This window comes from Carassius auratus, unplaced genomic scaffold (genome assembly GCF_003368295.1).
Source record: "Carassius auratus strain Wakin unplaced genomic scaffold, ASM336829v1 scaf_tig00001679, whole genome shotgun sequence".
Taxonomy (NCBI): Eukaryota; Metazoa; Chordata; class Actinopteri; order Cypriniformes; family Cyprinidae; genus Carassius; species Carassius auratus.
In genome coordinates this window covers 327139-343157 of record NW_020523380.1, presented here as the reverse complement: position 1 = coordinate 343157, position 16019 = coordinate 327139, and the positions used below count along the sequence as shown (strand labels likewise).

The 16019-nt window shown below is 37.4% G+C and overlaps 2 protein-coding genes across 2 annotated transcripts; one reads left to right on the top strand and one right to left on the bottom strand.

Moving 5' to 3' along the window:
• Positions 1-1080: 1080 nt before the first annotated feature.
• LOC113069501 (beta-tectorin-like) lies at positions 1081-3514 on the top strand. Its single transcript, XM_026242626.1, has 11 exons — positions 1081-1174; positions 1345-1420; positions 1505-1695; positions 1776-1927; positions 2037-2109; positions 2442-2545; positions 2623-2706; positions 2795-2957; positions 3042-3120; positions 3201-3233; positions 3439-3514. Exons 1-11 carry the CDS (start codon positions 1172-1174, stop codon positions 3501-3503), a joined length of 1023 nt encoding a protein of 340 aa, XP_026098411.1. The 5' UTR covers positions 1081-1171; the 3' UTR covers positions 3504-3514.
• A 384-nt stretch (positions 3515-3898) lies between these two features.
• LOC113069514 (guanylate cyclase 2G) lies at positions 3899-14885 on the bottom strand. Its single transcript, XM_026242643.1, has 21 exons — positions 14526-14885; positions 13305-13653; positions 11516-11625; positions 11044-11223; positions 10817-10961; positions 10597-10732; positions 10404-10507; positions 10129-10295; positions 8451-8576; positions 8276-8359; positions 8073-8177; positions 7090-7161; positions 6634-6958; positions 6332-6509; positions 6086-6226; positions 5391-5583; positions 4935-5109; positions 4731-4829; positions 4506-4597; positions 4157-4258; positions 3899-4063 (listed from the first exon to the last, which is right to left on the bottom strand). The coding sequence occupies exons 1-21, from the start codon at positions 14883-14885 to the stop codon at positions 3929-3931; spliced, it is 3378 nt and encodes a 1125-aa protein (XP_026098428.1). The 3' UTR covers positions 3899-3928.
• Positions 14886-16019: the final 1134 nt, after the last annotated feature.

Sequence of the window (16019 nt, the reverse complement as noted above, 5' to 3'; positions counted from 1 at the left end):
TTGTCTTACCACAATGCTGTGTCATTGTTATGACATTTTGCTCTTTCTTTTTATCATCGCACTCTTAATGACAATGATCCTTTTGTGAAATTTGTTAACTTGGTATCTCAAAGGAATATTTCATCCAAATATAAAAATGTGTTGAAAATGTACTCACCCTCAGACCCTTAGGCCATCATAGGTGAGTTTGGTTCTTCATCAGAGCAGATTTGGAGAACTTAAGCTCTACATTTAGCATTACTTGCACACCAAAGGATCCTCTGTAGTGATTGGGTGCTGTCCGAATGAGAGGTCAAACAGCTGATAAAAACATTACAAACATGTACCGTTAATTATCGGACTATAGTTGTATGAATTACTTGTATATTATTGTGATGAATACATCAAGACATTTTTACCATCAAACCATTGCTTTATCACAACATGGGTGCCTCATTCTGACGGCACCCATTCACCACAGAGGATCCATTGGTGAGCAAGTAATGTAATGCAAAGTTTCTACAAATCTCTTCCAAAGAAGAAACAAACCCATCTACATATGTTGGTGATCTGTTCCTTTAATGATGCCCATTACAGTCCTTCAAGATGAACAGCATGAAGATTGTGCACATCTGTTTTTTTACTGTTTTGGCTAAGCGCAGTGAGACTGACCTTAGTGACAATGTGCCTCTTCAAGAGGAAGTCTGGCACGACTAGGATACATTAGATAACTACTGATGATGATCCACTGATCAGCATGGCTGCCTGACAGAGAAGAGAAGTATTACATAACCAGCAATGAGTGTAAATCGGAAGCTGGTTTTCAAACTCTTTAAAAAATGTCCTAACAGAAACTCATACTGGATGAAATGACCATGTTTTTGATTAAAAAAACGGAGAAAATGGTCTTTCCCTTGAGACATTGGTCATTTAAAAGTCAATGTCTGGCCAGCACAGAGAGCTTTTGTGCTTTCCTTCACAATGCTATCATCAAAAGGCCTCACCAGACTGGCTGACCAAAGAAGCGAGGGGGGTTACTGCCTACATGTGGACTTATAAAGCACCTCTTGTGCTGACAACAGTGAACTCTGCTTTTAGGATTTATCATCATTTACCTGCAGGAGAACCACACAGGAACCATGCAAACCTTCTGTTAGAGACCTGAGCCAACACTTCTGGATTCTGCATTGGGATGGTACGAACATAAATTCTAATTCAAATATCATGGGGCTTTTGTATATCGAAAATAATAGGATTATCATTAAATATAGACAATTCAGGTCGTGAGTGAACTTGTATAAAATATCGAACAGAGATATTTTAGCTAACCGTAACAGTTCAAATTAAACAATTCTCGTTGTTCAGCTTTATGAAATGGCAGCTGTTGGTATTCTCTTCATTGTCCTCCCCATGACGTGGGCCTGTACCCCTCAGAAAGCTGGTGAATGCATCACATTTTCAACATTTCCTCTCATTGGGTAATTTGTTGTTGGCATGATTTAATCGACTAGATAATCTGTTTCAGATTACATCATGGTGTCATGTTTTCCCAATGCCATCATTGCAAACGTGCCAGAATGTCCATATGGATGGGAGATTGGCCAGCTGTCCCTGGGCGGCATGTGCTACTCTGGCATTAATACCCCAGGCTTCTATCGTTTCACCATCCCAGACTTGACTCCTAAAAATCACTCGTACTGTGGCACCCTGTCCGAGGTGAGACTTTTGATTTCTTATAATGTATCCTAATTATTATTTAATTACTAAAAATGTATCTGTTTCTACCTTCTTCTCAGTATGTAGGAGGCAAAGATCCACGATACATATTCTACAACTCAATAGTATCCAACGACTCCTCTCTCACTGTCCGGAACCAGCCCGTCAACTACACATTCAGTTGCACTTATAAAGCAGCTTATCTGGTCAACAATGCCGTTTTTAGCCAAAGGTAGATCACGTTGCACTGACGTCGAGTCCAGTAGGTGTAGATTTCATAGAGCCTGTGCATTCTGACCGTTGACTGGCAGCGTCTTTACTAAACCCTCTGCTTCTTCCAGAGTGGCAACAGTTTATGTCAACAACGGGAGTTTAGGTTCTTTTAAGTCTCAGTTGTCTATGAATGTGTTCACTGTGAGTACTTCTATTTTCTCAAAAGTGTCCATTGATGACGAATGTACAAAAGGGAAATTTCCTCTCCATTTTTTCCCTTTTTTTTGTTTTTTTTACACTGATTGAAAATGCCTCAGTGTGGAACATAAATAAAGAAATAAATGAATATATATGTATGTATATATATATATATATATATATATACACGCACACACACACACACACACACACACACACACACACACACACACACACACACACACAGATAGATAGAAAATTAAGCAAATATATATATATATATTATCATATAAATTTTTTTTTTTTTTTTTACTTGTGAATTTTGTGGTTTGCAGAACTCAAAGTTCCTGTATGCAAAAGACGCACCATATGTGATTGACACATCTGAGATTGGATCGGAGGTGTTCATTGGCATTGAGGCAAAAGGACTGAGTAACAGGTGAGTTGTTCAAAAGAAAGGAATCTATAATCTGCATGTATACTCTCATTCACAAATCTCTTTTTAATGTTTTGTAGATTCAAAGTAGTAATAACAAATTGCTGGGCTACACCTACTCCATATTCAACAGACAGGAAACGGTGGACTTTAATTCAGAACAGGTAAGGATTTATAATCAGTTCAAACATATTAGGTGTCAATGTGATTCATTGCTGCTCACTGGGTAATATATTTGCTCTTGTTTCACAGTTGCTCTTTAGACAACACAGTCACCATATTTGAAAATGCCAAAGACAGTCGGTCCATGTTCAAGTTTAACTCATTCCGCTTTCAGTGGCTAGAGAAGGTTTCCACTGTGTGGCTCCACTGTGAGGTCCAAGTATGTGACGGGGAGAAGCTATTTTGTCTACCGGTGAGTATCAGTATCAATTTAATGTTGTTTTAGTTTTAAAATAGTTTTCTGGCTCTAATGAGACTCCACTGAACTCTGTCCAAGACACCATGTTCATCAAGAAGCACTGAATTTGAGCCTGATCCAAATGGAGGAATCCTGACCATGGAGTTTCAAGTCAGAGGTATATAACATTTTCACTTCTGTATAATTACAGTTTGATATTCAATAACATGTGTTTAAACCCTTGACCTCTGTTAACAGCACAACACTCCTCTAGTTATATCCATCCTGCAGGTAAGCTTGAACTACCAATGCAGACACATGAATGATATTCATAGTTTTTTTTTTTTATATATTTGTATAACATCAGTTGTGCAGCATTATGGCTGCTTTTATTTTAATTAAAAAGTTTTAAATTGTTTTAATTATTTTAATCAAAACTAAGTTGCTTTTTGACATATAAGCTAAGATTTCTTATGCTTATCCTTCTTTTTTACAGACCTATTTTTGTACCTGCTGTCCATATTTCTACTGAATGAAGTTTTAGGATACTTTAGTTGGTAATGGGGCCAGATATGGGTCATTCAAATGCAATGAATCATGCCTTTGCACTCACACAATTACATTCAAGTAATAGACATGCATGCATACACCCACACACAGCAACCATACGTGTCTCAGGGAGTGTAACGTCACATTCCTTTCAATGTTCACTTGCAGTTTTTATTTGTGTATTCATTACATGAATATTGGTAGAACAATACAAATCTCTGAAGCAGGTACTATCAATTGTTAATCTGTAGTTAAACAGGCAGAGACACATTCTTGCTTTTATCTAGCTTTATACATGTAAAAATATTTTAAAATTTGTTTAGTAATTAAATTTTTTTTTTAAAGATTTTGTCTTGACATTTTTTTAAAAATACATTTTTTTGTTTGTTTGTGATAAAGTCCTATTATACAAGAGTATAAATAAAATCGTGGTCAAACTAGATGTCGGGAACAGTAAGTGTGTGCATTTCTGTCATTTTAGCTATGACTGGGGTCCGCTGGATTGCTCTTCTGTCTCCATCTTTAATTGGGGTTGTTTTGGTTTTCTCCTGTTTAGATATGACAGGGCAAGACTGTCCATATACAGTGTGTCAGGTCTCCATATAACACCTCAAACTGTGCTACAATCATGAAATAAAAAGAACCATAAGTAGCTTGATACCTACATCTGTTCCTGATTTAGGACTTGCGTCACATTCCTGGCCAGTGGGTGGAAAACTGAATCCAGATTTGCCTATCAACCAGAATGTTTTCTGTGTTCCCTTTCCCTAAAAAACACAACAGATTAGATGCACAGACATGCATGACAGTAGACACTCTTTTGATTCCACTTTTTTATGTATATATATTAGAAATTATATTAATATAAATGTATGTCATAACATTTCTTTGTTTTACATTGTTCATAATCCCAAAACGTGTATTTTCAGGGGAAAAAATCTTAGACTTTTGGAGCCCATGGTGTGAAGAGTGGCATTATATTAATTCAAAATTCATAATTATTTCAGATTATACCTTTATTTCAATTTCGCCCCTCTCCTCCAGTTCAAAATGTCCTGTCTTTAAGAGAATATCGGCAGTGCTCTGGGAGACATGGATTTTCAGTGCTGAGCAGGAAAACAGCAAGAAATATAGTGTCTCAAGCATTTTAATAGACTTTTCTGACAAAATAATATAAATGTTGACTGATAGATATAGGTAAAATAACTTCTAGCCAGTAAGAATGAGAAAAGTCCTTACGAAGACTGTTGCTCTCCATCCTAGAAGCCGTGTTCACTGTATCACCAAATAAACAATACCTGGGCATTGTATTACCAACAACTCCAGCAACGACTGGGCCTGTATATGCAAAGGACAGAAGATTGAGTTTTTGTTTTGTATAATTTCTTATATGTATTACAACATATATAGCCCACAAAACTTTTATAGTAAGTAATAGCATACCAGAATTGATCCCAATCCGTAAGGCCAATTTTTCTTTAGGCAGATGCCTAATTTTGAACCTTTTGATGGCGGACAGGAAGTGGAGTGCCATAGTAGAGATCTCCTCAGCATGACGGGTACCATTACAGATAGGTAGACCACTGGCCACCATATATGCATCTCCTATTGTCTCCACCTACCAGAAAAATAACATTAAGAAAAAAGTAAATGTAAATAAACCAGAAATAAGATTAAACTGACAGAGATATATGCTCATTAAAACATTTATCAAGAATCAGTAGCATTCATTAAGATCTTCATCCATTCATGTCACATTATTCTGCAAAAGAATTTCTAAAGTAAATCATAAATAATGAGGAGCAAATACTCATTCAGTCTGAATATTCTGAAAACCATACCAGCAGAGCATGAGCAGGCACAGATCCTGCGTATCAAAGTGAGTATTGTTTCATTTACCTTGTATACATCATATAGCTTAATGATCTCATCAAAAAGACTGTAGAGGTCGTTGAGGAGGGTGACCACCTCCAGAGCCGAGCTAATGGAGCACATGGTGGTGAATCCCACAATGTCAGAGAAGAAAATGGTCACCATGTCGTAACTTGTGGGCTCCACTGGTTTCCCACACATTAACTGATCAGCAATATACCTGTAAAAACACACTGACCCATCAGCTGACCCATAACTGGTCCATGCATTTTTATCAACACTGAGATTTTAGGTTAAAATGTATATGAATGTATGTGAGTCAATGTATCGAGTCCCTAAGGGGGCATGGAGATGAAAGAAAATACAAGATGAGAGAGGAAAAAAAAAAGAATTATGTTCCTCCAAGAAACTGCATCACTTGAAAACACTTCTTAGGAAAAGATATGAGTTATACATAGCAGTGCTTTGTATAAATAATTGATAGTCTCACAATTAATAATTGCTCATTACATGTATAGCAATAATACAATTTGATTATGCTTTTAAAACATTAAATAGATTTAGATTTTAAAAAGTATTTCGTGTCAACAACCCATTTAAACGATATTAGCATCTAGTATGTTACTGATTTGAACGAAATGTTTTGCTATCTTAGAAAAGAGTAATGAAAAATACATTTACAAAATGTCATCATCTCAATAATACTGTAAAGGTTTGTTTACTTTGGCAGCATGCTAGATAGAAGCTTATCAGCTCTGCTCTTTTCTGCTGTGAGCTGATTGGTTCTCTCCTCCACGACTTCTTCCAGATGATTGGCATATTTCTCCAGTTTGCTCACCATGTTGTCCAGGATGTTGGCATGGCTGGGAAATTGATATAACAGCCCAGAGTAAAAAAACAAAACAATAAAAACACAAGAATATCTTAAGAAGTGTCTAAATCATTGGACAGCTACATAAAACATGCACCTTTCAGGACACGCCTGACGCAGTTGTCTCCTGACACTGGTGAATGGGGGTCTGTGGTCTGGGTTCTCACTCCAGCAGGCTTTTAATAAAGGGATGAGACGTTCATCACAGATGTCAGCAGACAAGGTTGGTCTAAGGGGCTCATCGCTCAAGGGGGTTCTTAACAGTTTGATAATCTCTAATGAATGACAAATAGAAAACACACACATTTTTAGAGGCCAAACTTAGTCCAATTAGTTAATCAAAATGGAAAATTGATTGCCAAGACTGATTTATGTTAAGAAATCCAACGGAGGCATTACCTTTTGGTTCCAGATGAACATCGTGATAAGGACCCACCTCTGTACTGTACATCAGCTCTCGCATGATTATGGCAAAGCTAAAGACGTCACCTTTCTGGGTCCCATTGAAAGGGTAGTACACCTCTCTCAAAAACTCAGGAGCCGTATAGTACATCTCTTCATAATTTGGATTCTCCAGTGGGATCCGTTTGTGTCTGGTACCATGTTTGAACTCCCAAAGCCCAAAGCCAGAGAGTTTGATCTGCAGCCTGCTGTCCACCAAACACACACTGGGCTTCAGATTTCCATGAGACTTCAGACTGCTCTTATGTATGTACTCCATGCCCTGTAGAGAACATACCACACAATAAAACGTCTTCTTCCAAATCAAGATTTTCCAAGTCGATATGCAATCTAGAAATCCAGATAATATGATGCTCTAAACTAAAGGATATTACATTAAAACAACATACTCACATTAACAATGTCATAGGCAAAAGACAATTTGAACATCCAGTCCAGTTCAATTTCGCTATTTCTGAGAACATCCTGATGTTTTGAAAGCAGAATAACAAATATACTGAGAGTCTGATGATGTGGACATATATGTTGAAATCATTTCAGTAATGAATATGTTTAATATGTTCATCACAGTCTTTTAGAGGCAGCATAAATGCAGTACAACAGTTGGCTTTCTCTTTATGTCAGACAACAATACTAAACTAAAAACGTGGTAACATAAAATGCATCTTAAACTATACAATATAAAATATTTGCTTCATTTATTAAAAAGTGGAATCTAATAACAGTAATTTGTTCAGGAATTGAATTATACCTGTTGGAATGTAATTTTTTTATTCTACAAAAAAAAAAAATAAGAAGAAGAAGAATCATAATAATAATGAGTTGCACAGAGCCGATTCCTGTATTTTATTTTATGTTTTATATTGAAATGCTTCAATTGAAACACTATCACTGAAAAAAACTGGTGTCAAAACAATTTTCACTTAGTAAATTTCACAAAGAAATGACAAAACAATTGAAAGTAACAAATTGAATTAAACTTAACATTTATAAAAGTGAAATAGTAATTTAGTACTCCAATAATATTTGTTGTATTTAGTGAAAGTGACAAGTATGATGTCCCATACTCAGAATTCATGGTCTGCACTGAAACCATCCAAGTGCACGCACACACACCTGGGGTAGTGGGCAGCCATTTTTGCTGCGCCAGCCGGGGAACAGTTGGGTGTTCTGTGTCTTGCACAAGGGTCTCACCTCAGTCGTGATATTGAGGGTGGAGGAGAGCGTATACTATATTATATACTCCCCCCACCTACACTCCTTGCCAGCACCGAGACTCAAACCCATGACCTTTGGGTTACAGATCCAACTCCACAACTGCCCAAATGCCCAATTTATAACTTTGAGATTTTTTTAACAGTTTGCTGTACACGCACCTTCAAGCTTCCTTTCTTGCAGTACTGCATGACAATACAGACATTCGGAGGCTCGATACACACACCGAAGAACTGTACTAGGTTCTCGTGTTTCATTTCTTTCAGCTACAGCAAGGATAAGCACAAGAATTAGAGTTTTAGTAAAATATTGGCTCGTGACTTGCAGAGGTAAAACCAAATCTCAAAAAATATCAGGAATTTACCATATTGAACTCTGCAATGATCGATGGTTTCTTGACATCAGTAAGTGTCTGATTTTTCAAATACTTTACGCCCACCTCATTTCCCTGTCCCATGAGCAAAGAGAGTGTGTTAGTTGAAATATTTGGGTTAAACATGTAAGGCATCACTTCCTAACAGGTGATTCAGAATTTTTACCTGATAGAGACCAATAGTTGTGTAGATGGCTTCTTTAGTACTACAGCTGTTGGTGGAGAGCATGGACTGAGACCCACCACTACCACATTTACTTGGTGTTGTGCTTACAGACAGTGTTTGTGTTCCCTGTAAAACCCACAATAACACTCTTTTTTTATGCATTAATGTCATTACAATATGATGGTATTTGCGTAGCACATGTGCTGTAAAGTTTGATTGCATGTGCGAGTAGTTTTTTTAAAGGCATTTTTGGTACTTTTTACTTTTTAGCTGAGCTGTTTAGACCAGAAGGCTGGTCGAGGTTGGTTTACGCTACATTCAGATTTGACATCTACATTGATAGTACTCCTAGTTGGTTTGGTGCTGTATTACACTATTATTGTTAAAGGGTTAGTTCACCCGAGAATGAAAATTTGTCCATCTTCTACTCACCCTCAAAGTGTCCTAGGTGTATGTGACAATTCTTCTTTCAGAATAATCCAATCAGAGATATGTACAAAATTGCCCTTGCTCTTCTAAGCCTTTCAATTAGGGTAAGCGGGGTATATTGTCTACAGTTCAGAAGAAGTGAAATAAAGTGTGCGCATCTGTAATAAAAAGTCGCTCATACGGCTCCGGGGAGTGAATAAAGGTGCCCTCTAGTGAATCCATGTGTTTTTGTAAGATAAATATCCAGATTTCAAATGTATTAAACGTGGAAGACGTGCATGCTGAAGATGGAAGACGTATGCATTGCGTGCGCGTCTCTGGGAAATGTCGGAGCAAAGGAAAACCAGTCTCCTCTTGGCTTATTTCGAAATCCTCAAACGTTTTTCTTTACAAATCCTCATTTTGTGCTTCTAATTCATGACCAGTGTTTTGTTTTGTTCTGTCTCCGCAGCCGTCACTAACCACGCAGCACTGGTGTGTTTATAACATTTGAAATCTGGATATTTATCTTACAAAAATGCATGTACCATATTTTTCTGACTATAAGTCGCACCTGAGTATAAGTCGCATCAGTCCAAAAATATGTCATGATGAGGAAAAAAACATATATAAGTCACACTGAACTATAAGTCGCATTTATTTAGAACCAAGAGAAAACATTACCGCCTCCAGCCGCGAGAGGCTGCTTTATGCTCCTCAGTGTAGGTTACAGGAGCACTGAGCAGTATAGAGCGCCCTCTCGTGGCTGGAGACGGTAATGTTTTAACTTGGTTCATGTCTCTTAGTTCATTTATCTTGGTTCATGTCAAATTAATTTTGATAAATAAGTCGCACCTGACTATACGTCGCAGGACCAGCCAAACTATGAAAAAAAGTGCGACTTATAGTCCGGAAAATACGGTGTTCACTACAGGGGGCCTAAATTTACCCCCCAGAGCCATGTGAGGGACGTTTTATTACAGATGCACGCACTTTATTTCACGTCTTCTGAACTGTTGACAACAAACACCCGCTTACCCAAATTGAAAGGCTTGGAAGAGCAAGGACAATTTTTTATACAACTACGACTGGATTATTCTGAAAGAAGAAAGTCACATACACTTAGGACGCTTCGAGGGTGAGTAGAAGATGGTCAAATTTTCATTCTCGGGTGAACTAACCCTTTAAGCAAAAAAAAAAAAAAAAAGATGAAAGAATAAATACAGTATATGAAAACAAAAACTAAATTGAAATGACAAGTTCATCTTACTTTGGGCTCTCTGAGTATAGTTATGTCGCTGTAGTTGATAAGCCACCAGCTGGACTCATCCAAGCGAGACTGTAGACGGGTCTTCTGTAGAGTCAACAAAGTGATCAAAGCCACTGCTGCCACTCCTAACACAGGCAAAGCCACCAGCAGAACCAGCAGAGATATCTCTGGAATCAAGTGACAGCACGTGATGTCATTTCAAATACATAAAAAGAAGATTGTACTTACGTGCATAGAAATCTAGCATGATTTGGCATTTAGCAATGTCCATTTACCATTTTCTAACCATTCACAGAGCTCATTATTAAAACCACAGGGCGGATTATCTAGTGGGGGTTTTCCATTTTGCCAAACAATGTTAGAAAACCTTGATGTGGGTCTGCAAAACAGGTATTTTTGATATAGTATAAGTCAGAGTTTCAGCGCTGAATATCAGTAATCCTAACATATACAATATTTTGGTCTTACGTTATCATTTTAGAATTGCTGTCAAAGTCCAAAACAGACACAAATTTTGTGACAGTTTCTGTTTGTTGTAGGTCATAAACTGAATAGTCAAGCTTCCTCTCTCCATATTCATCAAAGTGAACCAGACCTGAAGCCCCTGGTGAAAAAACGACACAAACAAACAGTTTGGTTAATTGCAGTCAATAGGAAAAACACAAACATGTATGTAAGACAAAATTACCATAAAACCTAATATTGGCCCTGTCCCTGAGCATCTGGAGAATCTCTCGTCCATGACGGATGTCTTTACCATTTTTAAAGGCTTCTTTAAGGCCCATGGCATACAGTAGGACAGCGTCATGTAAATAGGCAGCGTAGGAGCTGACCTAAAACATCAAATAGATAATATTAAATGTATTAAAAGTTGATCAGATTAAGGGTCACAAGTTTTTCATAAAATATTCTCACCTCTTTTTCTGAGGACAGGTTGCTGTAAAAAGGTGCCCCTTTTAATCTCTCATAAGTCTGTTCAAAGAAATCATAGTAGTCATACCCTTCATAGGATTTCTGAGCAAGTACAAAAACCATGTCAAAAGCCTTCAGGACTGTTGTTTTATTTGCTTCAGCAACAGTCTTCCACAGGTTGTCCTGATGAGGGAAAAGGTGAGAGTGGGTATCTGTTTAGGTAAATAAGAATTCACACAATAGTAATCTGTTCCAGTTCAAATACTTACACATATGACCTTTTTTTCTTTTGTTTACAAAAAGAATACAGCAAAAAGGCATGTATTGCTAACTAGACATATAAAACACAACAATGCATTGTAATTATATTTAGCATTTATCGTTTTTTTATTTTTTTTATTTTAAACCTTTAGAAAATATTTGTCATAATTTAAGCATTATATGCTATTCAGTTACTCACCACTCTGCCACTGACCTCAAACTGCTGAACCAGAAGGAAAACATACTCTCCATTCATTAGGCCTTGTTTGTGCGCTTCTATCATAAGAGATGTGGTGTCTTCAGCATTAGCGAGCACAACAACCACTAGAATGAACAGAATAACACTGGCATCTTATAATCTCATAGAAACATGATTTAGGTTTAAGATTTACATCCGTGTATACTGTTGAATGCAGAAGCTGTACATTGTTATCATGCAAGATATTTCAGGTCCTATTTGTTATCCAATGACTGCCCAACATATCCTGCACTACAGAGATGGGGACTCGAGTTTGAGACTCGGACTCGAGTGCGACTTAAGTCGCACAAACAGTGACTTCAGACTCGACTTGAGACTCGTCCTCGAAAGACTTCAGACTCGACTCGGACTCGAGCTCCGGGACTCGTGAACAATGTTAATTTTTAGTAAACGTCAGATGAGCTCGCTGTTAGAGTTGTGACGTTCGCGAACGAACCGATTCTTTTGAACGGCTCATAAACATGAACGATGGGAGCCGAGTCACGGCTGGAGGGGAGCCGTTCTTTCTGTCGCTCTTTTTTCCTATGCGTGTTTCAGAGCGCGTGTTTCACACAGATGCACACAAATGAGCTCCTCCGCGAGACAGAACAGTTATAGGGGGAGGGGCGCACCCAGCGCAGGCCAACCCTTTATAGCGTGATGATATCAGTTATTAGTTGTGCACGCATCCTTCACGTGAGTACTCCAGTGGAAAAAAACCTGCGTGCCTCTGTCATTGGGTAGGAGCGGAGCCATGACGTTTTGCACAGATATTCATTGCAGCCCACTTTGTTATTGTTCATTGACTTGAAGGGGCTGATGTCCTATTTGCAAAGTTTACAGTAGTAATAGTATGTAGACATTTCCATTTTATTTATTCTAATTTTATCTACTTTAAATATTTTTGGTTCTCTATCAAAATGTTATTGTGTGATAACAATGTTCTTGTGTTGAAGTGTTTGTAGTAAAAGCTGTTTTGCACAGAAATTCATTGCAGCCGGCTTTGTTTTTGATGTTTATTTGTGAGTAGGTATTGTATGAATAACATAAGTCAGCGTAGCTTTGTTCATTCTTAAGCCAGACAAGAGGTGTGCAGCTATACAGCCAGGACAGACACAAGGCCATTACTGAATCCATAAATGCAAAATATTAACTATTAAAACATATTAACTTAAAAGTAAAGCATTCTTGGTGTTTTTGTCATGTTGCAATAGCCTGTTTACACTGATTATATACCAAAATCAAAGTTGATATTGTATGCTAATAAATGGAGTTGTCATAATAACATATTACATGCTTTGAATTCCTTATATATAGCTATGCAGTGTTCTAAGCAGCTTGGATGGGGCGCTGTACGTGATGCAACATTTATTATAACCAGAGACTTAATATAATAAAGAGACTTGAGACTTGACTTGGACTCTAGCTCAGAGACTTGAGACTTGACTTGGACTCTAGCTCAGAGACTTGAGACTTGACTTGGACTCTAGCTCAGAGACTTGAGACTTGACTTGGACTCTAGCTCAGAGACTTGTGAGCATCTCTGCTGCACTATAGAGAATAGGGCTTGACAATGCACATTTATCAGGAACTTTGATATCATAACAGTTAAAATGCAGATTAAGTTCACTCATTTTATGCCAACTAACAGATTCAAGAGGATCAGGCCATAAGGGCATAAGGTTTTACACGTTTTACTCACTGAGGTGTAAATTCCACCCAGATATAGTAAGAGCTGAAAGATAAGTACTACTTATTGGCTCACCTCTTGCAACTTTAGAGATGATCTGCAAGTTTCTCTGTGCCAGTTCTGGGTCACTGGTATCAAACTTGATGCCAGCTGTCACTGTTACTTCGGCCCTGAGTTGCTGTTCCACAGACTTCCAAAAAGCATCAACACTGTCCCATGTGTTCCTATCTGCACCACCTCCGATCATACCAACATACTTCCATCCAAAGAATTCCAGTGTTTTAAGCAGGATTTCTCCAACCCTTTTAAGTGGAGGTACAATTTTAATAAAGGTGTCATACACCAGAATGTTATCCATTTTGGGTGTCTGGCCAACAAAGCCGAACATGGGAATGTTCCATGTGGATGCTATGAGCCCTGTGACCTGAAGGACATAAGAAAAAACTATTAATCTATTCAAAATGTGTATATATTTTAGATTGTATGTAGTTATTTATATTGTGCAGTGTGCACATTTGGCTATTTGAAAAGAATGCTGGCTTGAAAACATCTTGTAAAATATTTAATATGAATATATGTCATATTAATCTTAATTAATAAAATATTTTATATTAATTTTTAGTAATATTTACAATTTTTTTTATTAATGAAAATGAGAGAATGCAAGAGAGAATGCAAAGTTTTTTTTTTTTTTTTTTAAAGCAAACAATTGAAATATGCTATTTTTTTATTCCCTTGTCCCATGCTTTTTGCATCATGTCCTCTAATGGGCTCCATAGCTTTGGTACATATTTGTGATACTTAAAAAATGGTTCACTCTCTGAAATTAAAAGTCTGTCATCATAGCCTACTCACTCTCCACTTGTTCCATTTTTACCATACTATGAAAGTCAATTGAATTACCAACATTCTTCAGAATATCTTCTTTGTGTTCAACAGCTGAAAGGAATTCATACAGGTTTGAAACAACTTGAGGGTGAGTGAACTTTTATTTTGGGTGAACTATCCCTTCAAGTGACTTATGTCACGATTTATTGACCTACCACCGAAAACGAATCGAAATGGAAAGCGTGCAATATTGTGATGGTTATCTAAGCTACTTCTGTGTATGAGTGTATTCAATGATTTATGAAAATACTATGAAAATACTAAGTTTGTAAACACTGTTGAAGCATAGTTATAAAAAAGTAAGTCTTGATAAGCATCCTTTCCCCATAATTCTTACTCAGATTAAAAACTTAATAATAATAATACTTTACTATAATTTAATACAAAATGTCAAAACAAAAGACTTACTTCAGCCTCCTCAGGACAGGGTGGACCAAATAGCGCTGACACATTTTGGTTCATTACTTGATTGATGAATCCCTGAAGTGAAAGTTTTGCGTTACACTCTGTTTCCATGTATACGAAGTCAAAGGTGAAGTTTCCATTCAGAGATGGATTTGCGTTGATCTTGTCTATGGCAATCTGTATTGCAGACCCCAACCTAAGCAAACTGAAAGGGTAGGAAATGTTCCGAGGAGCTTGGAGGCCAACCGTAATCTTAAACTGGGTTGCTTTGTTGCAAATAACAGAGCCTGTAAGTGCTGATAAAGAAACAAAAATCACCCACCACCGTGTGGCTCCACTTATGTCTAAATCTAATCCTGACATCCTACCTGCATAAAGCTCACTCACATTGATCGGCTTTTAGACATACAGGGGGATTTAAATAGACTCTTACCTTCCCTGGGGAAATTAATTCTGATCAAGGGGTTTCTCTGAAGTAAAAGTACTTAGCTCCTGTAGTGCACGTTTTGCACGTTCTCAGTCAATTTTCAATAGCATGACCATAAGAAATTCAGGCTCACAAATCATGCTGGGATAACATGGATCGATAGGTTTTAAACAAACTTGTTGAAGTTCATGCCAGCTTAAGATCTGCTGCAAAAGCAACAAAAAATTTAAGATTCTTGTTATACACTGTATATACATACCATATACACACACACACACACATACACATAATTTTAACATGAAAACACATAGTTTTTATTTTATTATGATGAGCAAATGAGATTAAAGACCAGGATGCACTGCTGACCTATCATCTAAATGTTGTACATGTGTTCACATCCTGTAAGTAAGAGGTTGCATACTAAATATGGAAGGTGGAGAGAGGTTTTGTATGTAGATTTGCATATTTTCACTGTGTGAATCACTTCAACTTTGACCTAAATTGTCCAACTCTGACTTCAATCGACAAGAATCCAATCCACAGAGGCCTTGACGGCTCTCATCCGTTGAATTTCATTGTCTATTATCAGAACAGATTACAAAATCCAAAGGTGCACACATCTTATCTGTCATCACAGTCAAATGTCAAAGTTCTGCTGGGACGTCCTTCTTAAACTGCTGCGGTAATGATGCTGAGACAAGTGAGGTTGGAAAACAGTGTTCGTAAGATCATGTTGTGTCATGCTCAACTGAGGTGTGACATGAGTAGCCTTATGCTGTTCTCACGCTAACAAGGGTTTTAGGGTCCCAATGGCCTCCCTTATAGTCACTTTAAGCCGAGAAGCTGTAAATGATGGGTTGAATCAGCAAAATGTCACTGCAAACCACCAGAGTAATGAGTAAACATGATGAAAACCCAAGTATTTGAGTGCAAGCAACTTTTCAGTCCTGCAATTCAATGTCACACTGACCAGCAAAGGGAAATGTCATAGTCCACATTTCATACTAGCACTGTGTAGTTTCACATTTGTATGTTTTAGCATGCAGCCATTAAAGCACAGACTTGTGAAT